At 41.8% G+C, this 23,061-nt stretch overlaps 2 protein-coding genes and 1 long non-coding RNA gene across 5 annotated transcripts; 1 reads left to right on the top strand and 2 right to left on the bottom strand.

Annotated features, from left to right (window-relative positions):
- Nucleotides 1–4,498: 4,498 nt before the first annotated feature.
- Nucleotides 4,499–6,696, bottom strand: LOC109882443 (uncharacterized). Its single transcript, XR_002254012.2, has 2 exons — nt 6,267–6,696; nt 4,499–4,964 (listed from the first exon to the last, which is right to left on the bottom strand). It is a non-coding gene; the product is annotated as an uncharacterized LOC109882443 (long non-coding RNA).
- Nucleotides 6,697–6,714: 18 nt separating this feature from the next.
- On the top strand, nt 6,715–11,601 carry si:ch211-122f10.4 (Cathepsin A-like protein). Its single transcript, XM_020474538.2, has 11 exons — nt 6,715–7,034; nt 7,695–7,806; nt 7,943–8,080; nt 8,306–8,464; nt 8,663–8,754; nt 8,919–9,003; nt 9,144–9,293; nt 9,456–9,610; nt 10,125–10,287; nt 10,380–10,469; nt 10,615–11,601. The coding sequence occupies exons 1-11, from the start codon at nt 6,859–6,861 to the stop codon at nt 10,696–10,698; spliced, it is 1,404 nt and encodes a 467-aa protein (XP_020330127.1). The 5' UTR covers nt 6,715–6,858; the 3' UTR covers nt 10,699–11,601.
- Nucleotides 11,602–12,948: 1,347 nt separating this feature from the next.
- LOC109882448 (putative sodium-coupled neutral amino acid transporter 7) lies at nt 12,949–22,838 on the bottom strand. Of its 3 annotated transcripts, none has more exons than XM_020474546.2 (12): nt 22,731–22,838; nt 18,721–19,217; nt 18,538–18,591; nt 18,294–18,438; nt 17,144–17,288; nt 16,921–17,019; nt 15,128–15,185; nt 14,877–14,991; nt 14,602–14,749; nt 14,317–14,516; nt 14,179–14,230; nt 12,949–14,101 (listed from the first exon to the last, which is right to left on the bottom strand). In XM_020474546.2, the coding sequence occupies exons 2-12, from the start codon at nt 18,973–18,975 to the stop codon at nt 13,984–13,986; spliced, it is 1,389 nt and encodes a 462-aa protein (XP_020330135.1). In that variant the 5' UTR covers nt 18,976–19,217; nt 22,731–22,838; the 3' UTR covers nt 12,949–13,983. The 3 variants fall into 3 exon arrangements, with proteins under 3 accessions (XP_020330135.1, XP_020330136.1, XP_031686872.1); XM_020474547.2 differs by having other exon boundaries at nt 18,721–19,013; nt 22,731–22,825; XM_031831012.1 differs by lacking the exon at nt 22,731–22,838 and having other exon boundaries at nt 18,721–20,554.
- Between the last annotated feature and the right edge of the window lie 223 nt (nt 22,839–23,061).

Raw genomic sequence — 23,061 nt, 5'->3', positions numbered from 1 at the left:
TAACAAAGGTGAGCACACCATTGATAGAACCTGATATTGGGCAGGTCCAAGCCGCCCATAGAACTTGGCAGCTGCAATATTGCCATCTTAAGTCTTGGCTTGCGTTTACTCCATATAAAGGAACTTAGCCATCCATTTACATCCTTTATTACCTTATTGGAGAGTAATACTGGGATCATTTGGATTGGGTAAAGTAGTCTAGGTAAAATGTTCATTTTGGGATATTCTACCCAACCAAGAAATCGGGAGAGAGTTCCAGCGCTCCAGATCCTGTCTTATTGTATCAAACAAGGGAACAAAATTGGCTTTGTACATTAGCTGGAATTTAGGAGTTACAAATATACCCAGATACATGAAACCTGAGGGAGACCATTTAAAAGGGAAGGGGGAGAAGTATTAGGTACAGAGTGTAGGCTACCAAGTGGCATAGCCTCTGACTTAGTAAGGTTAATCTTGTAGCCTGAGAATTCGCTGAATAATTCAATAATATTAATAAGAGATGTAATTGAAGTCTCGGGACTAGAGATGAATATCAGGACATCATCAGCATACAAGCTTATTTTATGGTGAACATCACCAATGAGCAGCCCCTGTATAGCAGGCGTTACCCCGATGGCCTCGGCCAGTGGTTCCATAACGAGTGCAAAGAGGAGGGGGGATAAAGGACAGCCCTGTCTGGTACCTCTGTGTATAGAGAAGCTATTTGACCATAGCCCATTAGTAAGGACAGCAGCCTGAGGATCATCATACAAAACTTTCACCCATTTTATAAAGTTGTCCCCCAGACCAAATTTATTTAGAGCAAATAATAGGTAAGACCACTCCACACGATCAAATGCTTTCTCAGTATCTAGGGAGAGCACAAGACCATCCACAGCACTTTGTTGGTATTGAGGGGTTAGTTAAAGATCATATCACCTCCGCCTTACCCGACACCCTAGGCCCACTACAATTTGCATACCGCCCCAACAGATCCGACGCATTCACCATTGCACTGCACACTGCCCTATCCCACCCGGACAAAGAGTAATATCTATGTGAGAATTCTGTTCATTGACTATAGCTTAGCCTTCAACACCATAGGGCCCTCCAAGCTCATCACTAAGCTCACGGGCCTGGGTCTGAACACTTTCAACTTGGTTCTAGACTTCCTGACGGGTCGACCCCAGGTAGTGAAGGTAGGCAACAACACCCCCGCCATGCTGATACTCAACACGGGGGCCCCACAGAGGTGTGTGCTTAGACCTCTCCTATACTCCCTGTTCCCCATGTCTGCGTGTCTCCAACTCAATCATCAAGTTTGCTGACAACACTACAGTGGTAAGCCGGATGTGGAGGTCCTGGGCTGGCGTGGTTACACGTGGTCTATGGTTGTGAGACCGGTTGAACATACTACCAAATTCTCTAAAACGACATTGGAGGCAGCTTTTGGTAGAGAAATTAACATGAACTTCTCTGACAACAGCCAATTGAACGCTCCCTCAAAACTTGAGACATCTGTGGTATTATGTTGTGTGACAAAGCTGCACATTTTAAAGCGGCCTTTTATTGTCCCCAGCACAAGGTGCGCCTGTGTAATTATCATGCTGTTTAATCAGCTTCTTGATATGCCAAACCTGTCAGGTAGATTAATTATCTTGGCTAAGGAGAAATTCTCACCAACAGGGATGTAAACAAATGTGTGCACAACATTTGAGAGAAATAAGCTTTTTTTGTGTGCATATGGAACATTTCAGGGACCTTTTTATTTCAGCTCATGAAACATGGGACCAGCACTTTACAGGTGGTGTTTATTTGTAACAAGCATGGTAACAAGCATTCATTGTTACAGCTTTGTCATTACAGACCGCAATTACTACCAGTTACATGTTGTTATTACAGTAATTACACATGTAATTACACTGTAATAAGGACCCTGTGAAATTAAGTGTTACTGATTTAACCACAAAGACCAAGGAGGTTTTCCAATTATTTGCAAAGAAGTGTTATTACTATTCAGGTTCAGAAAACGTTAATGTCCTCAGAGAGGCAATTCATTTTGCAGCAGTCATAAAACATATCACATAACAAAACTAATTTATATTAAAAAAATAGCAAAGGATGTTTACAAGCAACTAGGCTGGGTAAGTGGATTTTCATAATAAAATGTAAAAATGGGCTACATGTTAAAGTGCAAGTGCTAAAGTGCAATTAGTTCAACATTTTGTTAAATTACAGAATTGCATTCGGAATAAAAGAGTACTTGGCCCTGTCTATTGTTTTTATACCTTAGGTAGTCTGCACTTGCGGCCAAAGGGAAGGAGCTGGAATTCGGGGTGGAGTAGATGAGAAGAGTCAACCTCTATATCATTCGCAGTCTGGAGAGCTCTGCCCAGGTAGAAAGATGACAGTTCTTACTGTTGCTGCCCCTTGCTTTTTCCGCAAGTCCTGACTATCTTACCCAACCTATTTTTTGGTGCAACCTTGATATTCCCAAACCAGCAGTTCAAGCAGTAGGACAAAATGCTTTCAAATAATGATTCATAAAAGAGAACCACGATGGTTAGGTCAACATTACAAAAGTGCAATTTCCGTAGGAAATACTGTCCCTGTTGGCCTTTCTTTAAAATAGTGTCAGTACACTGATCCCAGGACAGCTTGTTGTCAATGACTAGCCCAAGATATTTGTTCTCCACTATTTCAATGGGCTCACCTTTCATCAGTGATTGTGTGTGCATGGTAGTGTTCCTTCGAAAGTCAATCACCATATCCTTTGTTTTGTATGTTTTTTTAGATGGGATGACTCACACCAGCCAGTAAAATCATTCAGAGCTGGTCCGTGTTCGGTCTCATCCCCTTCGAGCAGTGTCGTCAGCATATTTGATCAGGTGGCACCCTGGAAACTGGCTCCAGCAGCTGTCTGTATACAATATGTATGTAACTGGTGAAAGAACGCTGGCCTGTGGGATTCCAACTGAAGAAGTGCACACCTCAGAGAGTGTGTTGCCAACTCATACCTGCTGAGACCTATCAGTGAGGAAGTTGGTGATCCATTTGATAAGCATAGAATCAAGTCCGAAGTCTCCTCTAAGTCTGTCCTTGAGGATAAAAGTACTGATTGTGTTAAATGCAAAGGAGAAATCTTCCAAAATGATATGCACATTTTTGCTGCCCTTCAAATGCATGTCCATCTTTTCCTCTCTCTGACCAGTATGCAAACTGGAGGGGGTCAATGAAGTGTTGGTAGATGAGTAAGAAATACAGCAAACATTGAATATCCCTTTGAGCATGGTGTAGTTATTAATGACACTTTGGATGGTGTATCAATACACCCAGTCACTACAAATGTTCCTAACTCAGTTGCTGGAGAGGAAGGAAACTGCTCAGGGATTTCACCAAGAGGCCAATGGGGATTTTAAAACAGTTACAGAGTTTAATGGCTGTGATAGGAGAAAACTGAGGATGGATCAACAACATTGTAGTTATTCCACAATACTAACATAAATTAAAGAATACAAATGTTCCAAAACAAGCATTCTACTTTTTGGGGTCACTGTATTGTTTCTAGATGTTACTGCACTGTTGGAGCTAGAAACATAAGTATTTCGCTGCACCTGCTATAACATCTGCAAATATATGTACATGACCTATAAACTTTGATTTGATTTGGCCTTTCCAAGCCACTGTTTTTTCTGCACCTGGATTGCTTGCTCTGTGGGGTTTTTAGGCTGGATTTCTGTAAAGAAGTTTGTGACAACTGTTGATGTAAAAAGGCTGGCATGAGGATGGAGTTGACCCAGATTTCAGCCTCTTCTTTGGCAGGAAAGTTTCGAAAGCATTTCGCACTAGGAACAGCGAGTGAGGGTGAACTACCCATAGTCTCCACAAGGGCGCACTAGTTCTGCCAGAGCTAGGGAGATCTTATTCTGTAATTCATTCACCTTCAGCAGTTACTAGGTCATGAAAAATAAAACTACAGCAGTAGTTTAACAATGCTTTACCCACAATTGAATTCCTTATCATCTGTGTTAGGTTCTGTAAAGAGCAGATATGGGAATGATCATTCAAGAAGTAGATGATTCAGTATGCTTTACCATGTATTATGTCTTTATGTCCTTCAATGTGATGTCTTAGAATGATCTCCAACATTGATTTCAGGGGACAGTCTTGGCCCTTCCAGGTGAAGAATGTGTCGCAGGTCGGATCTATTGTTGATGCTTTGTAATTCCATTTTTAAAATCCTTCGATTGGTGTTTCTATCACAGATAAATCATACTATATTATTTCAAAGTGTTTGTAAACAAAATAACAATGGTTAAAATCTTGACTTAGATTTTTTTTCAATGTGACAGTTGATTTTATTTCCTGGGATCCCTTTGCATCTATAACTCTTGCTTGAGGACAGGAGTCCCTACACCCAACAAAACATATATATATAAAGCTCAATATGAGCTTACTCAAAAGTCTTGCAGACTGACATTCAGCGTAGAGATAGGCTGCACACGCAAAAAAATCCAAGTTTGTTCTTACTTAGTATATACATTTATTGCATTCGATATATTTCTGGCTTCTGTTTAACAAGTAGAGAAACATTAGACGCAGACACAGGTGGAATTTAAACATTTAAGAGAATGGGTTGAAAGACAATTTAACAAGAAACTCATAAACATCTCCACTCATAAAACTTTATATGTGTCCTTATCAGAGAAGAGTGACTTGTCCTCTGACATAAGCAGCAGTAATCATGTCTGGATCTTTTCTGGATTTCAGTCCTAGCCAGCAAGAAAGGCTAAGCACATGGGGTAATGAAAGCTGGAGGATGCCCTGTCTAAGCAGCTGGCTAGGAGGCCTCAGATGGCTTGTCCTCTTCTGACTGTGATGATTGTACTATTATTGAAGGGTGCGTAGAAAAGGACTGTGAAATCCTAGTGGCAAAGACACACCCCTTTACACATTTGCATCAATGAGACACTGATCGGAGTCACCTGAGGGAAAAGAGAGAGATGCAGGGCACTATTCAATCACATATAAGTACATGATCTGTGTTACTATTCTGTCAGATACTGATACATACACACATACTCAAACATGGACACAGTAACACACAGAGGGAAGATAGTGGGATGGGGGTTAGTAAGGTTCACTGTGTCTCAGTTCTCCGCAGGCTACAGAACAAGCACAGCCAAGGAGAGAGAGAGAAATTCTGTAGCACTAAAGCGTAACCCCAGAGGTCACACACAGACCCAGGGGCTTAATAATAGTGCACACGCCCACTTTAATAAGACCATTAAACACACACTGAGGTATAACATTCAATAGTCAATGGACCATATTGAAACTTTTCCCATTTAGGCTAGGGCTTAGGCTATGTATTGTTAGTGCTTCACTTGGCCTGAAATGTGTGCTGGTAATCACTTTGGGTGCCAGTACTTTTATATTTAGGTGCAAGAGCTCCACAATACTTTTGAGGAAATATTCTATAAGATATTCTAAAATATTCTATTTTGGGGCAGCAGGTAGCCAAGTGGTTAGAGCATTGGGCCAGTAACCGAAAGGTTGCTGGATTGAATCTCTGAGCTGACAAGGTAAAAATCTGTAATTCTGCCCCTGAACAAGTCAGTTAACCCATTGATCCCCGGTAAGCCGTCATTGTAAATCAGAATTTGTTCTTAACTGACTAGGTTAAATAAAATAAGAGGTGCAGGAGCTCAAGCAGTAGCAACATTGAGGTGCAAGTACTCAGCTCCAGTGAGCTCCTGCCCAAGTCAAGCACTGTGTATTCAAATCAAATCACATTTGATTTGTCACATGCACAGAATACAACAGGTGAAATGTTTACTTTACAAGCTCTTAACCAACAATGTAGTTTTAAGAAAATACCCCCCCAAAATGTAAGAGATACGAATAACAAATGATTAAAGAACAGCAGTAAATAACAATAGCAGGGATATATACAGGGAGTACTCAATGTGTGAGGGCACAGGTGTCGAGGTAATTGAGGTAATGTGTACATGTAGGTAGAGTTATTAAAGTGACTATGCATAGACAACTATGTATTGTCTAACTGTTGATGTAAAAGGTATAATAGTCAATGTATAACATGCAATAGTCAATGGATCATATTTCAACTTAAATGTAGGCCTTGGGCCTAGGCTATGAATTGTCTAACTCTTGATTGCCTAACATGCATACATATGCATAATGTACATGCATAGCGTCACCTTAAACATGCATTTTCAGGCATCTTTTGCCAGAGACCCTTATAAAAACGCATGACTGATACTCACTTATCTTTTTAGTTTTTACTCTTTTTACTGGCCTTTTGAAAACTCAGGTCGACTAATAAGCTACCATTTTATCTGACACTCACCCAACTAATACACATTGCTACCTAATTATACCACCCTCACATTCTTCACTGTCATGTTATATCAAACGTTGATATGTTAAATGTTACGCCATGATGGAACAATGTTGTCAATTGTAGCCAATTCTTGGTAGGCCTAGTTGTCATATTTTCAGCTTTATACTTTTCTCGATGATTCAGAGCTCGCCATAGTTGTTTTGCTACCTGCTGGCATTTCGACTGATTAACATATTGAGTAACTAATACATCGAATTGCCCGTCCTTGATATAACCGAGACGCAGGCAGTAATTATTAATGCAAAAAAATGTAGCCTATCAAATGAAACGCAATCCGGTGATGAACGTCAAAACAAAAGATCAACCACGTGACTAGAGAGCTCAGTTAGTAGTCATATGACCTGTAGTGCTTCTATATACAGGGCATAGACACGGCAATTGTTCCGCACACAGGACTTCGAGTTTAGCATTTGAGGTCAACATTGTTGGCGCATTCGGCTAGTTTCGTCCTCGACATGACCAGTATGTCTTTTGTTAGTTTGGTGGTGTGTTTCCTTACTGGTTCGTGTCTTACATGGGCTAACTACGTCCCTGACGAGGTAACCGAACTACCGGGAATGTCGTTTAAACCGAACTACCGGCAGTGGTCGGGCTATTTGAAAGCCAGCCCTGGAAAGTTTCTCCATTACTGGTGAGTATTCGTAATGCCATACGTCGCTACCTTGACTAACGAACAACTTAGTGTTTGTTTTGGTTGGGGATACTTTCAGAAACTCCAGCTCGTGCACAACATTTAGTTTACTAATGTACAATATCTATATATCGGTTTATTCCAAATGGGTCAAATAATAAATGAATGGCATAAATAACCGTATCATGTTTTTAGGCCATCAAATAAACTTACAAGATTGACTATTGCTCAATAGTAAATTAATACAGAAGTTAGTACAGAGACCAATGAAGCTTGTTTAACAACTCAAAGGCAGAAGAGAACGCTTCTGAAGCTGGACTAGATAATGATTTATACTTCCTCTTTTGCTACTTCCTCCAGCATTGGTCATGCATTGTGTTGTAGCTTGTACCTTTTCATTGAGACGTTTAAGAGCTAGAACATCCTTTGCCATATGCTATGAGAAGTTAATGATTGACAAAATAACACGACACTTTTATTCTAGTGTTCTATAGACCACACACATACTGTACACACACACAGGTCCCCGTACGCAGACATAAACATAATCCAGACACCGTTGTACCTGGGGTCGAGAACTAAGTGCAGAGTGCACCAAGTGTGTCTTTGGGTACTCTCTATCTCCTGTTAACCTGGCCCTCTACCTCCCTGCTTCCCTAGGTTTGTGACCTCACAGAGGGACCCTCTGAAGGACCCTGTTGTGCTGTGGCTGAATGGAGGGCCAGGCTGCAGCTCGCTGGATGGCTTTCTGTCAGAGAACGGCCCCTTCCATGTTAGTTCTCCCACATGTTACCTTTTCAGCATGAGCTTAGCAGGACCTGTGATTTCAGTTTGTCTCCCAGTGTAACCTTATTGTATGCAGTGATTCTGAGTCCCACAGAATAACAACATCATTTTGTCTCCCTCAGGTGAATGATGATGGGGCCACTCTGTATGAGAATAATTTCAGCTGGAACAGGATCGCCAACGTTCTGTACCTAGAGTCCCCTGCAGGTGTGGGATACTCCTACTCTGATGACCAGAAGTACAAAACTGACGATGACCAGGTGAGATCAGGGTCTCATTCGGGAGAGTGGAACGCATTTAATAAATGAGACTTATAATGAGAATTATTTACCTCTTTGTCATAGGCATGTCTGTTATACACACTGTATTTCTATCTGAACGTTCCAGTGTTGTGCTCCACTGACAGTGGCTCAGAAATCATGCAGTTCACTCTTCCTTACTGAATACTAAAGTAATAGTAACTGATTTATCCCCCTTACTATTAGGTGGCTGATGACAACTACCTAGCTCTGCAGAGTTTCTTTGCCAAGTTTCCAAACTTCACACAGAATGAGTTCTTCATCATCGGTGAGAGTTATGGTGGGATCTATGCCCCGACACTCAGCCAGCGTGTGGCCACAGGGACCGCAAAGATTAACTTCAAGGCGAGTTGAATCACATTAATTGTTTTGAGTGGATTACACTCTTACGCTCTCTGAAAATCTAAAGACTGAGCATAAGTTTAAAGCAATGCAATGGAATTCAATCCTATCCAACCACCTGTCAATGATTATGTAGGAGAGGATGGTATGACTCGAATATTTATGACAGTTATAAAATAACTCCTTTAATGTGTTTTTCAGGGCTTTGCAGTGGGTAATGGCCTCAGTAGCTATGCCCTGAATGACCAGTCTCTGATCTACTTTGGTTACTACCACGGCCTCTTCGGAGAACAGTAAGAACTCGCAACACATTCACTCATGTGGGCTCTGTCTGTTTAGTTATGTTTACATGACTAGGGATAATTCCTTTTGAAAATCCCACAATATGAATCCAAGCTTGTCTGATGCTTCTGTTACAAGACATTGCATTGTGTTTAAGTAAACTATCCTCTTGCAGACTGTGGACAGATCTGAACACAAACTGCTGTGATAAGGGAACATGTAACTTCTTCAACAACAGCAAGGAGGCCTGCAAGACACTGGTACACATGGAAGCACTTTTACAATCGGATAAGAAGTATTATATATCAAATACAAAAATTGCGCTATTACATGCACAGGTTTAACATAGAAATGGATACTTGTACCTTTGTTTCTCCCTCATTCATTCTTGCCCTCTCAGTTGAGCCAGGCCTTTAGTATTGTGTATGATTCTGGGCTGAATGAGTATGCACTTTACATGGACTGTGAGGGTGGAGTTGGGGCCAGAGCCTATAAGAGGAGCATGAGCCACCTCTTCAGGAACTACAGGAAGCACTGGGACACCTTCCAGGTAAGTGCCCCCCAATGGAGGAATACAGTGTTCAAGTCCATTCTGGCATTAGATTTTGTTAGTCTTGTGTTCAGAAGGGTTGTTCTGGTTATTCTCAAATTGTTTGAAGTGGTTATGATGGAAGATATTGGTGTGATATGTAAGTAATGTGTTTCGCTGTAGCTGCTGAAGGTGCCGTCCGTCACTGGCCAAACTCCTTCTATGGGTGAGGTCCCTCCCTGCATTAACAGCACAGCGCAGATGAACTGGCTCAACCGGGGTGATGTGAGGAAAGCCCTACACATCCCTGATACACTTCCACCCTGGGACATCTGCAGGTATTACACTCGTGAAGTCTAAATGCAGCGACAGGACATCTAAAAACTTGACAACAGTAAACTACCTAAAGGACATCTTTACAGGGCCTCCCGGGTGGCGCAGTGGTCTAGGGCAGGCTCTGTCACAGCCGGCCGCGACCGGGAGGTCAATGGGGCGACGCACAATTGGCCTAGCGTCGTCCGGGTTAGGGAGGGTTTGGCCGGTAGTGATATCCTTGTCTCATCGCGCACTAGCACTCCTTTGGCGGGCCGGGCAAAGTGCATGCCAAGGTCGCCCGGTGTTTCCTCCGACATTGGTGCGGCTGGCTTCCGGGTTGGATGCGCGCTGTGTTAAGAAGCAGTGCGGGGTTGTTTAGGAGGACGCATGGCTTTCGACCTTTGTCTCTCCCGAGCCCGTACGGGAGTTGTAGCGATGAGACAAGATAGTAACTACTAACAATTGGATACCACGAAATTGGAGAGAAAAGGGGGTAAAATTCAACCAAAAAAGGACATCTTTACCATAACTCTGTAGTGACGTGGTGGGAGGACAGTACACCAACATCTACCCAACAGTGAAGGATGTGTATCTGAAGCTGCTGTCTCTGGGTGTCCGGGCGCTGGTCTATAACGGAGACACTGACATGGCCTGCAACTTCCTGGGAGACAAGTGGTTTGTGGAGCAGCTCAACCAGAAGGTAAAGCTCTTGAAGACTGGTATTTGTGGCATAGAGATTTGGATGCTGGGTATTTGGCATGTTTGTAACTCACTGTTTTCTTTAATTTCCAGACAACCACCAAGTACCAGAGCTGGATATCTGATGACCAGATTGCTGGCTTCTACGAGCAGTATGGAAACCTCACTCTCCTGACTGTGAAGGTAAGCACTACTTACTTAGTTAGCACATTAGCATTGAATCACTGTCTTCAGACTCATTAACACACCACAGACATACCAATATTTAGAGATTAGTGGATGCAACAGGGGTGAGGTTGCTGCGTTCTAATCCCATCTTCTGTTTCAGGGCGCTGGTCACATGGTGCCGCAGTGGGCTCCAGGCCCCGCCTTAGACATGTTCCAGTCCTTCCTGTCAAACAAACCCTACTGAGCATGCTCCTGGGGCTGCTTCCAGTGTCTGTAATGGAACTTGTTAGTGGGTCAGGATGATGGCCCATTTTTCTCAGGGTGTGTTGGGTGGAAAGGGGGAAACAAATGTTTTGTTTTTGATCAAATGAAATGTTTCTGTTGCACTCTAAGTTCATTAGATCAAAGCGCAACTCTGGAGTTGGTGACATGAGTGTAATCGGACTGAGCCATTTCTTAATTTCAGTAAATGTATAATTTTACTTGACGCAAACTGCATATTAATAGCCTTACAGAAATGTTTAGGTGCATCACATGTCAAATCTTCCTTTGGTGATGCTGTGCAATCACTCTGGTTGGCTTTCTAACTGATTAGCAGCTTATTAATCACATCAGAGCTATCATTTGCCTTTTGAGTTTCCTCATGCAGTTTTTGTATCTGGGTTTTCAATTGTCACCACTTGGGGAGCTGAAATGCCATGGAACTCAAATAGCCAAAAGGCCAATCAGCACTTCTAAAGAATCTAACATTCTTTGTCTTTCTAATAAATGCTTTTTATGAAACCATATCTTATTAATTTATCATTTTAAGAGCTTTTACTGAACATGATTACAGAATGTGTAAAAACATCCACGTAATCTTAAGTGACTTCCATTGACACTTAAAGATAATGGTGAATTCCAGGGATGGTGATTGAGCAACAAAAATCTCAGCCATTATACTAAAGATTCAGTACACAACAGGCCAATCGGTGTAGCAGAGATAAACTGGAAATGACTAATGGTAGGTAGGCCTTCTTGCAGAAGTCAGGATACATGTCTAGTGCTTCCTACATCTGCATTGCTTGTTTGGTGTTTTAAGCTGGGTTTCTGTATAGCACTTTGACATCTGCTGATCTAAGGTTTTTATAAATACATTTGACTAGTCCATGTGTTTTCCAAATGTGGTACTTATTGCAGGGGTCTGCAAAAAAAATTTTTTGGGGGGGGGAAATATTGGTAGTTTAAACACAATTAATGCATGTTTGAGGACTAACAATTAAAAGCCAGACAAATAAAAACAGGTATTTGAAACGTACTCAGATTTTTTTGAGCAGAGGCGCAAAGTATCAGTCATGGCAAAATTGTCTCACTGTAGAATTGCTGGAAATTAGCTTAAACTGCTACATTTTCTTCCAGCTCAATGGAAAAATGTGTAGAATTGCAGAATTCTTTTACATTATCTCTACACCACCAGTGGCGACCTGTCATTTAAGCCCCACATTTTGCAAAAAAATAGAGTTAATAAAGCCACATACAAACATGGTCTCTTTGTTTTCTTGAAGGCAGCACCAAGATGCGGGTGTTTCAGCCTAGCTCAGTGCTTTCTGTGGTGGCGGGGCAAGCCAGCCGAAAACATGGAGCTTTGCGCTGTGATTGGCCCTGTGCTATCATTCATGGGGACACTACGTCACTGCCAAGTCTAAGGGTAGACCTCAAAATCTGGCCCCTTGGCTGCTGCCATAATTACATAAGGGCCCAAGGTCATTGGTCAAAGATAAAATGAAGTCAAATCACATGTTTACAGTAAATCTTAGTCATGAATCAAGTTGACAATCTACTGGCTAATCCTTGTCATATGAGAAGAGAAATAGATAAAACGTATCGGTGGGCACTGGACATAAACATTACACAAGTTGTAAATCGCATATTCAACAATGAGTGTGTTATGGAATCAGTGACAGTGGCTGTGTGGTTCCACTTCTGGGATTAAGGTGCTCTTTCCCAAGTTTAAAATGATAAACATTCAACATAGGCCATGCTGTCAATGACGCATGATTTGTTCCATGCTCAAAACAACTCGGAACAGCGAAAACTTGACTTCCATGAGTTCAAGACAACTGGGATGTCCGGAATAAATTAGCTCCGACTGGGAAAGTATGTTTTGAATGGTTATCCAACTCGGAATTGTAAATCCATACTCTTTCTAGAGCTACAACCTGAAGATCAATGACGTCATTATGATTTGACGTTTTTTCCCCCAGAGTTCCCAGTTGTTTTGAAAGAACCATAAATTCAGAAAATTGCAGACTTGGATGACAAAATTTGCCCACGAAAGACCGCCACGCCACCTTCCTGTTCAAGTGAGCACAGCACAAGGTGAGTCCATGTATTGTATGCTACAGCATACATGATGTAATATGCCAGGGAGATGTGTATACTGTAGCTATTCACCTGATAAGACAAGATGTTTTTACTAACATGAGGGTTTAGGACAAAACTATGACAATCTGAATTCAATGACAAAACCATCATGTTTATTAAAATGTAGATTGATAACAGGAGAATTCATGATACTAAGACTGCTTATTGTTCAACCAGATTACTAAATTGGTTCAGTTCAGAAAAAACTATTTCCCTTGGCTCCAATTATGGAATACAAATAAAAACAAAAAGTAATTGAATTTCAAGCATTTCCAATCTCATTCAAGTCATTGTAAAACAGTAATTGCTGCCCTGAGGAACAATCCCTTTGAACATGATAGATTTTTGTTCCTTACCTCTTTCTGTAGCCTAGAGCTAATCTCTCTCTGTCGGTAAAGCACATTTAAAATATCTGTCTGTTTAAAGCTAGGCCCAATACAATCTTTTAACCACAGGAATCAGCCTGAGACCCCAGACTTCTGAAATCTCAAAGGCATTCAAAATCAATTAAAATTATAATACACTTGCCACATTACACAGGTTTCAGAACTACAGTTGAAGGATACGTCTTTAAACCACTTAAACATTTGAATTGTAAAATTACTATAAAAATGGATGGAAATGTTTGGCCACATTCTTAAAACAGTATGTTCATTACTCATCAGTAACAACACCCATCAGAGTGAGGTACCCTCTCTCACTGCCCAGTTTCTTGAGGGATGGGATGCCACCTGTAGTGCAGTGGTTGGTGTATGCTGGATTTAGTACTGCAGCCCACAACGGGGTGAAAACACCGAGGACTGTTCCCACAATAAAATCTAATAAAAACAACATAACATTTGCATAATCTTAAAAAAAAAAAGTTAGGTCATTGTCAGTGGTTGCGCTCGGGACTCTCGTCCAATCCTAGAGCATCGCTCCCTGGGTGACACGAGTGCTTGCTATGGAGCGGTTTCATCGTCAGGGAGACAACGAGACATGCGGCATGCAGGAGATGTCACAGGAGGGAGTGTGTTTGCATGTGTGTTTTGGATCCTCCACATCCTGATATAAGTCAATAAAGTTCAGAATAGCAGCATAGACCTGCATCCTCCTCCTCCAACAAAGAGTCTTCCTGGTCAGAATTCTATTGGCTGTCCGGATAGTGGATGAAGTCTTGATAGATTGCATTGACGGTGGTCTGGCCAAAGACGAAAGTGCCGATGGTTACCATGATGACACCATAGACCACCATCCCATGCCAGCTATGGGGAGAGAGAAGATCAGTGTTTAGTAACAGTCGCAAGAGGAGATTATGTACAGGTAGTGAGTCTAGTCTTACCTAGCAGATCGGACCTCTGTTTCTGAGAGCTTTGCCTGAATCAGACACAGACCTGCAGGGAAGAGCAGACATTATATACAGGCATTATGCTTATTGCTGTTATAAAACACACACAGAATCAGGACAAACTGGTCATACCTGGGAAGACAAAGATGAAGCAGGCTGCCAGGCCTCCGATGAGGGAGATGACTCGGCCAATGTCGGGGATGAAGAGTGCGAGGACGAGTGTGATTGTGAACCACACAAGCGTCTGCAACACCCTGCGTCTCCGCTCACGCCTCACACACAATTCCACCTGCTCGCCACGGAAACGGAGCCATAGCCCCTCCAGCACCGCCCTGAAGAAACAAGTTACACAACAATGTAGTACTGAAATGGCATGAGTGGCACACAGTGCTTTGTAGTGTAAGGTTAGTGTCTCACCGGCCACAGAAGTGTAAAATGGGATAGGAGGTGATAACACAGATGACGATGAAGGCCCTTGCGATTGCCACGGCGATGTCATTAGGAGGATATGACATCAGCACATCCTGACTGACATTAGACCCAAACGACAGAAAGCCACAGACACCTGACACAGGGAGTATGCACTATTAACACATCAACGAATCATACAAGAAATGGGCAATGTCATTAAAAAAAACCCTGATGCTTCAAAACTGACTATAGAGCCACACACTGTACAAACAAACACACACCTGTGCCAGTGTAGACAAAGAGGCAGATGATCATGCCGACGGTGACCACACCTCCCCAGGGCTTGAGTTCACTCCTTCTCATGCTGTTAAACACTGGCACACTGCTCACATGACACTTTTAAGAAAGTGAGAGAGAGAGAGAGAGAGAGAGATTGTGAGAGGATGTAAGTAACTTCAAGCATTTTCAATCAAGTAATAGAAATAGCCATATGCACACCCCTACACATTCATACACACACACAGACAGATACCTGGAAGCCAAAGCATATGGTGGGCATGGCGTTCAATACTGCACTCCAGGAGGACGGGCTGTAACAGACACTTGCTGATTAACACAAACAAAGCATGATGGGAACAGTAGTTTGATGTAGACTGAGCTTTAATGAAAGTCGGTGGGCTGAAATGCCATTTCTGGACTCTATGTCCTGTCTGGCACCATGGATGTAGGAAACAGGTCTGAATGAGTGGGAATTGTATATGTACAGTACCAGTCAAAAGTTTGGACACACCTACTCATTAAAGGGTTATTCTAAAATTTTTACAATTTTCTACATTGTAGAATAATAGTGAAGACATCAACACCATGAAATAACACACATGGAATCATGTAGTAACCCAAAAAATTGTTAAACAAATCTAAATATATTTTATAGTTGAGATTCTTCAATGTAGCGACCCTTTGCCTTGATGACAGCTTTGCACACTCTTGGTATTCTCTCAAACAGCTTAATGAGGGATTGTTTTCCAACAGTCTTGAAGGAGTTCCCACATATGCTGAGCACTTGTTGGCTGCTTTTCCTTCACTCTGCGGTTCAACTCATCCAAAACCATCTCAATTGGGTTGAGGTCGGGTGATTGTGGAGGCCAGGGCATCTGATGCAGCACTCAATTACTAATTGGTCAAATAACAATTACACAGCCTGGAGGTATATTTTGGATCACTGTCCTGTTGAAATACAAATGATAGTCCCACTAAGCGCAAAGCAGATGGGATGGTGTATCGCTGCAGAATACTGTGGTAGCCATGCTGGTTAAGTGTGCCTTGAATTGTAAATAAATCACAGACAGTGTCAGCAGAAAGGCACCCCCACACCATCACACCTCCTCCACACATGTGGATATCATCTGTTCACCTACTCTGCGTCTCACAAAGACACGGCGGTTGGAACCAAAAATCTCAAATTTGGGCTCATCAGACCAAAGGACAGATTTTCAGATGTCTAATGTCCATTGTTCATGTTTCTTGGCCCAAGCAAGGCTCTTCTTCTTATTGATGTCCTTTAGTAGTGGTTTCTTTGCAGCAATTTGATCATGAAGGCCCGATTCACGCAGTCTCCTCTAAACAGTTGATGTTGAGATGTGTCGGTTACTTGAATTCTGTGAAGCATTTATTTGGGCTGCAATATGAGGTGCAGTTAACTCTAATGAACTTATCCTCTGCAGCAGAGTTAACGTTGGGTCTTCCTTTCCTGTGGCGGTCCTCATAAGACTCAGTTTCATCATAGCGCTTGATGGTTTTTGCGACTGCACTTCTTGAAAAAAGTTATTGAAATCTTCCAGTTTGACTGACATGCCTTAAAGTAATGATGGACTGTCGTTTCTCTTTGCTTATTTGATCTGTTCTTGCCATAATATGGACTTGGTCTTTTACCAAATAGGGATATCTTCTGCATACCAACCCTACCTTGTCACATCACAACTGATTGGCTCAAACGCATTAAGAAGGAAATACATTCCACAAATGAACTTTTAAGGCACACCTGTTAATTGAAATGCATTCCAGGTGATTACCTCATTAAGCTGGTTGAGAGAATGCCAAGAGTGTACAAAGCTGTCATTCATCAAGGCCAAGGGCTACTTTGAAGAAGAAACATATTTTGATTAGTAACACTTTTTTGTTACTACATGATTCCATATGTGTTATTTCATAGTTTTGATGTCTTCACTATTATTCTACAATGTAGAAAATAGTTCAAATAAAGAAAAACCCTGGAATGAGTAGGTGTCCAAACTTTTGACTGGTACTGTAGTTCAGTTAGCGTACCTGGTTGCAATGTAGCCGGGGGTCATCTCTTTATCAGGCCAGATGTATTTCAGTATAACCACAATGGTGACATACCAGGTGCCAACAACACTCAGCGCACTACAAACAGGAGAACAGCACTATCAGACTGACCTGTGTTCATGTAGACTACTGATACAAAGCAGGCTTCAAATTCTAATTCAATCATCAGTTGTAGACTAAATGGTGGTGTGGGAAGGTATACCTGGCGTATTTCTGGAAGCCAATCTCTTTGGGGATGGAAAGAGGCAGAATGACCAGGACAGCAGTCGCACAAATGGTGAACTTACGGTCAATGTACCAGTGACCACCGACCACACCGTCTGGCAAATGAGCTATTGCAGCTATCACTACAGAAAGACAAAGATAGTGAGTAGAGGAAGTGAGAGAAATAGATGAAAGGCAGCAGAGCAAACAAAACATTCCATTGACTACCGTCTTATTTACAGTGGAATTGTTTTAGTGCTGGCTATCTGATAGCAGGGTCATCGTCCATCTGAGACTAACCTAAGGTGGCTTTCCAACCTTTTTTGAAGATCTAAAGGAAACGGAAACCTGGTGAAAAAGGCTAGCCAATGCTACAATCTGCAACTTTGAGTGAAACTCCGGTACCCTGCAAACCATGATCTGTATTGTATTTTACACAAGTCAAACGTAATGGAGTCTATGGCATGTTGTTAATGGTTGCCGTTCATTCAAGGACTTATACATGACCGCCTCATTAACCTGATAGCTAGTGAGGTGAGACAGACAGTACCACCATCAGTGCTTATTCACAAATATTCCCATCAGAGGAGGCTGGTTTGATGTTGATGTGTTTTCTTGTATACGGAATATGCCAGATATTGTTGTTGTGGGGAAGGAGCTCATTCTGGAAGTGAGTTACTCTTTTGACTCCTACATAGAGCAGACTTTTGATGACAAGTTGCTGAAATACCAGCCCCTTGTGTGTCAGCTGTCATAGGCAGCTTAGCGGTTTGGAGAAGTTGGTGGGCAATTCTACGGTAACAGAGTGATGTGAAAAATCGAAGTCTTCGCTTTAAAATGTCAAACAAAAAACAATGATTGCAAAGTTAAACAACCCAGAAAACTCTATGCACAAGGCCTACTTTTAACAATTTCCAAAAACACATTTATCTGAAGAACTGTGCAGATGCAAAGTTTAGTAACCGCGTGCCGTCATTCTGTTACCAAACTTTGCATCTGCACTGCTTTTCAAGTAAATGCATCCATAAGCGTCCAGATATCCGTGTCCTTTTGAAGTCTTCGACTGTAATGTGATTTGTGAATTCAAATAAAGTACTTGAAAATGTGTGTGTACACATGTTCATTATCTATGTGTGAGAAACACTCACAGCGGTCCAGCTGGTCTCCAATGACGATAAAGAAGGCGATGCAGGTGCCAAAGGTGTAGACGGCGATGGCCACCTCACAGATTACCCCAGTGACCTTCCCACACGAGGCCCGCACCACCTCCTGGTACGTGCTCTCATTACTGACCTAGACAAACAGCACAGGGTCACTAGGATGAGTACTGCTGGAAAAGACTGTCTTAAATTGTAGATTGTGTGTTCATAAGGGGGGTATTAACTTACTAACCTGGGAGCAGTATGCCAGGATCACCAGACCGCTGATGATGAAAATCAGCATGGACTACAACATGCAAAAAAAGGAAGTGTTACCGAATACATCCCTGTATACATATGCAGTATTTCTCACTTCTACTCCTGGAGTGAGAGAGTGTGCAGGTTTCGGTCTCAAAAGTGTGTATGTAGCGCTCACCATCTGTAGCACCACCCCTGCAATCACGCCTCCGGCCATGTTGAAGGCGGCAGGGAAGTTGAGTAGTCCTGCACCCAGCGCAGCGTTCACCACAATGAAGACAGCGGCTGTGGCAGACACCCCTCCATTCCTCTCCCTGTCTGACAAAGGGGGGCGAACGGACTCCACACTGGGGCTCTGCAGTAGCCACGCCCTCTCACCAGCATCTTCACTCCCAGCCTCGGCCCAGTCCCCCGCCTCACTGTTAATCGCCATGGGACACCACCCGGCTGGCACAGCCCCAAAAACACTACCTAAAACACCCCCAAATTCACTCTACTCTGTTCAACACAGACTTCAACACTAAAGAGCTGAGTTGAGGGTATTCAGAATTTGGGTTGAGGGGTCTGTCTGAAAGTTTGTGGTGGCTCTTGTGACATTCAGGACACAGATGACTGCTTGTCAGTTTATCCTCAAAGTGGATGTATTGTCACCCAGCAGTGAACACTTAGTTCAATCTGCAACAAGACAAACACACATTACAGCTTTGGCCTTCGACACCTTCTCAGCTCTCTCTAAGTGCTTACTACAACCTGCTTTCCCAGTAGCCTACACGTTCTTGTCAGTGCGTTCTCCCCCCGGTCCCCTGCCTTGTGCTGTCGGCTGACCTTGCTTTACGCACCAACACCAGAATGTGACCAAAAATAACAAATAAAAAGACTGGTCAAAAAATGACTAATCACCAGGAATTTGTCTAAAAATGAGTTTAATTTAATAAATCTGTTCCCAAGTATTCCCACGAATAAAAATTTAAAAAGAGACATGATTGTGTCTCAATCAAGGTATGAAATTGTTATTTTCAAATACAGTCTCTTTTTGGGCCTAGTTGTGGTCAACTTGCAGTGTTCAAAATTATTATAATTATGTTCCGGCCTTCCGACCAGTCGCTCGGGCAAAAAAAAAAAAAAGCCTAGGCTGAATCTAGTTGCCTATGCCTGCTTTACAGCATCCCTCGGAAACACATTCTAAAGAGACATGTAATCATTAGTTTTAGATAGGTCTGATCCCAATAGATTTTCACTTCATATCCCTGAGAAGGATCAGAGTAAAGTAGACTTCAGTGATCAGGGTCACTGTTCTCATGATGACACAGTGTGTCACAGTAGATAACTGTTGTAAACCTCACTCTGTCAGGCGTGTGACCTGCACACTAAAAAGGCTAATTATTAGTGCTTGTCAGAGGCTATGCATTTTGTAGGCATTCATGTAGGTAAGCTATGTCATGGACATGTTGACTGTAAGTCATAAATAAGAATAGGTTATATTGAAATACAAGGTGGATAACAACTTAATCTCACTTCATTTAGTCAAAGGGAAATAGACTACATATCTTACCTCAATTATTTTGTAATTTTGTTTGTGTTCACAAAATATCTTGTCTACATACTAAAAGATGACAAGTGTCTGCAACTAGTCATCCTCAACCACCTTTAGATTTTTCTTGAAGTTGAGGTGACTTGGAGTAATTAATTATAATGAACATTTTCAAACCCTCTGAAGGGGAAATATATCCCCTGCAGGACTTTCTTCAAGACCTATTTTAAAAAGGGATAGTTTACCTACATTTATTATAATTTTTTACCAAATTCTTAAAAAGGTGCAATATGCAGAAATCGCTCCACCATTTCCTGGTTGCAAAAATTCAAAATAGTTTGCCTAACTTCAGTTTATGTGACAAAACAAGCCCTCAGTGTAGATAATCACTACCATCTAAACATACTACTGGTCAAAAGTTTTAGAACACCTACTCATTCAAGGGTTTTCTTTATTTGACTATTTTCTACATTGTAGAATAATAGTGAAGATGTAAAAACTATGAAATAACACACATGGATTCATGTAGTAACAACAACAAAAAATCTAAATCTATTTTATATTTGAGATTCTTCAAATAGCCAACCTTTGCCTTGACAGCTTTGCACACTCTTGGCATTCTTACAAGCAGCTTCACCTAGAATGCCTTTCTAACAGTCTTGAAGGAGTTCCCTCATATGCTGAGCACTTGCTGGCTGCTCTTCCTTCACTCTGCGGTCCAACTCATCCAAAACCATCTCAATTGGGTTGAGGCCGGGGGATTGTGGAGGCCAGGTCATCTGATGCAGCACTCCATCACTCTCCTTCTTGGTAAAATAGCCCTTACACAGCCTGGAGGTGTGTTGGGGTCTTTGTCCTGTTGAAATACACATGCGGAGATCATCCGTCCACCCACACTGCGTCTCATAAAGAAACGGCGGTTGGAACCAAACGTCTCCAATTTGGTCTCATCAGACCAAAGGACAAATTTCCACCGATCTAATGTCCATTGCTCGTGTTTCTTGGCCCAAACAAGTCTCTTCTTTGTATTGGTGTCCTTTAGTAGTGGTTTCTTTGCAGCAATTCGATCATGAAGGCCTGATTGACACAGTCTTCTCTGAACAGTTGATGTTGAGATGTGTCTGTTACTTGAACTCTGTGAAGCATTTATTTGGGCTGCAATTTCTAAGGCTGGTAACTGTAATGAACTTATCCTCTGCAGCGAGGTAACTCTAAGTCTTCCATTCCTGTGGTGGTCCTCATGAGAGCCAGTTTCATCATAGAGCTTGATGGTTTTTGCGACTGCACTTGAAGAAAAGTTCAACGTTCTTTAAATTTTCCGTAATGACTGACCTTCATGTCTTAAAGTAATGATGTACTGTCGTTTCTCTTTGCTTATTTGTGCTGTTAGTATACGGAAAATAGCCCTATTTGGTAGCCCTATTTTCCTACCTTGTCACAACACAACTGATTGGCTCAAACGCATTAAGGAAAGAAATTCCACAAATTAACTTTTTTTTTTTTTACCTTTATTTTACTAGGCAAGTCAGTTAAGAACAAATTCTTATTTTCAATGACGGCCTAGGAACAGTGGGTTAACTGCCTGTTCAGGGGCAGAACGACAGATTTTTACCTTGTCAGCTCGGGGATTTGAACTTGCAACCTTTCGTTTACTAGTCCAACGCTCTAACCACTAGGCTACCCTGCCGCCCCATAAGGCACCACAGGCACACCTGTTAATTGAAATACATTCCAAGTGACTACCCCATGAAGCGGTTGAGAGAATGCCAAGAGCGTGCAAAGCTGTCATCAAGGCAAAGGGTGGCTATTTGAAAAAAACTCTCATCGAAAATATATTTTGATTTGTTTAACACTTTTTTGTTACTAAATGATTCTATGTATTATTTCATAGTGTTGATGTCTTCAGTATTACTCTACAATGTAGAAAATAGTTTTTTAAAAATAATAATAATGTAAAAACTTCTGACCGGTAGGGTATATATTTAAGTTCTTGGAAGCTTCTGTACAAAACTGAAAGCTAAAGAAAAAAACGATACTTAGGCATAGAAATAGCGCACATAGAACATATCCCGCTTCTTAGACTTCCTTTCAATGAGAATGACCGATCTATGATTGACATTTCTATGTTAATTTGGTCAGCCACCCAAAAAGTTACATGTTGCAGCTTTAATAATTATAATCTCTCAATGTTAATCTCAAAATTAACCAGATTGATGCATTTAGCTATTGAAACGAAAATGTTTTCTTCCAGAGAGGATGCCCACGGACCCCCCTACTAGTGTTCCCCTTCTGGATTTGGGCTAAGCCCCCAATGTAATCAAATCATAGAAACGCCACTGGAGCTACCTAAACAATAACAATGACTAGAAACATTAAAATACAGAAATTTGGTAGCTTTACTAATAGTCAACTTTGCATATAAAGCAGCTGAAACTTAGATTCAGATCTAGCAACAGGCCTAGAAAATCCCAAATCACAACAATGAACCTGATTAGTGATGTTATTATAGCAAACTGGACACCGCATCATCGTCAGTTGTTGCTAGCTGGCTGATAGTTTCCGAAAGCTGCTACCGACCTCCCCATCTACATATTCTTTAACCTATTCAGTTGAAAATATGAAAATGCATATAATATACTCAAATATTCGATAAATACCTCTCTATTGCATCGCCGATGCTTGTTTTTCTCCAACAACCGCAAGCGCTGTGAAATTCCTGCTGATCAAGCAACGATGGCATGTGACTTGTTTGGGATGTGATCATGTGACGATTTAAAATTACGTCTTTAAAACGAAGTGCGTGGTGGGAATTGTAGTTTACTGCCACGAGAACAACACAAATCATTCCAGGGAGGGTTTTAGCAGGGTAGATACTGCAGCAGAGGAGGCTGCTAAGGGGAGAACGGCTCATAATAATGTCCGGAACAGAGCGAATAGAATGGCAACAAACATATGGAAACCATGTTTTTTGATGTATTTGATACCATT

Source organism: Oncorhynchus kisutch, linkage group LG8 (assembly GCF_002021735.2).
Source record: "Oncorhynchus kisutch isolate 150728-3 linkage group LG8, Okis_V2, whole genome shotgun sequence".
Lineage (NCBI taxonomy): Eukaryota > Metazoa > Chordata > Actinopteri > Salmoniformes > Salmonidae > Oncorhynchus > Oncorhynchus kisutch.
Note: the sequence above shows the minus strand (reverse complement) of the source record. Positions and strands in the feature narration are given on the sequence as shown.

Bases quoted from the DNA above. Each gene is read 5' to 3' on its own strand.
- LOC109882448 (XM_020474546.2), bottom strand. From the start codon at position 18,975: ATGGCGATTAACAGTGAGGCGGGGGACTGGGCCGAGGCTGGGAGTGAA. The intron at 18,592-18,720 runs GTGAGCGCTACA...TGCATGTTGTAG, and splicing joins CAGGGGTGGTGCTACAGATG to TCCATGCTGATTTTCATCAT. The intron at 14,102-14,178 runs GTAAGACTAGAC...CTCTCCCCATAG, and splicing joins ACAGAGGTCCGATCTGCTAG to CTGGCATGGGATGGTGGTCT.
- si:ch211-122f10.4 (XM_020474538.2), top strand. From the start codon at position 6,859: ATGACCAGTATGTCTTTTGTTAGTTTGGTGGTGTGTTTCCTTACTGGT. The intron at 7,035-7,694 runs GTGAGTATTCGT...CTGCTTCCCTAG, and splicing joins GGAAAGTTTCTCCATTACTG to GTTTGTGACCTCACAGAGGG. The intron at 7,807-7,942 runs GTTAGTTCTCCC...TGTCTCCCTCAG, and splicing joins CAGAGAACGGCCCCTTCCAT to GTGAATGATGATGGGGCCAC.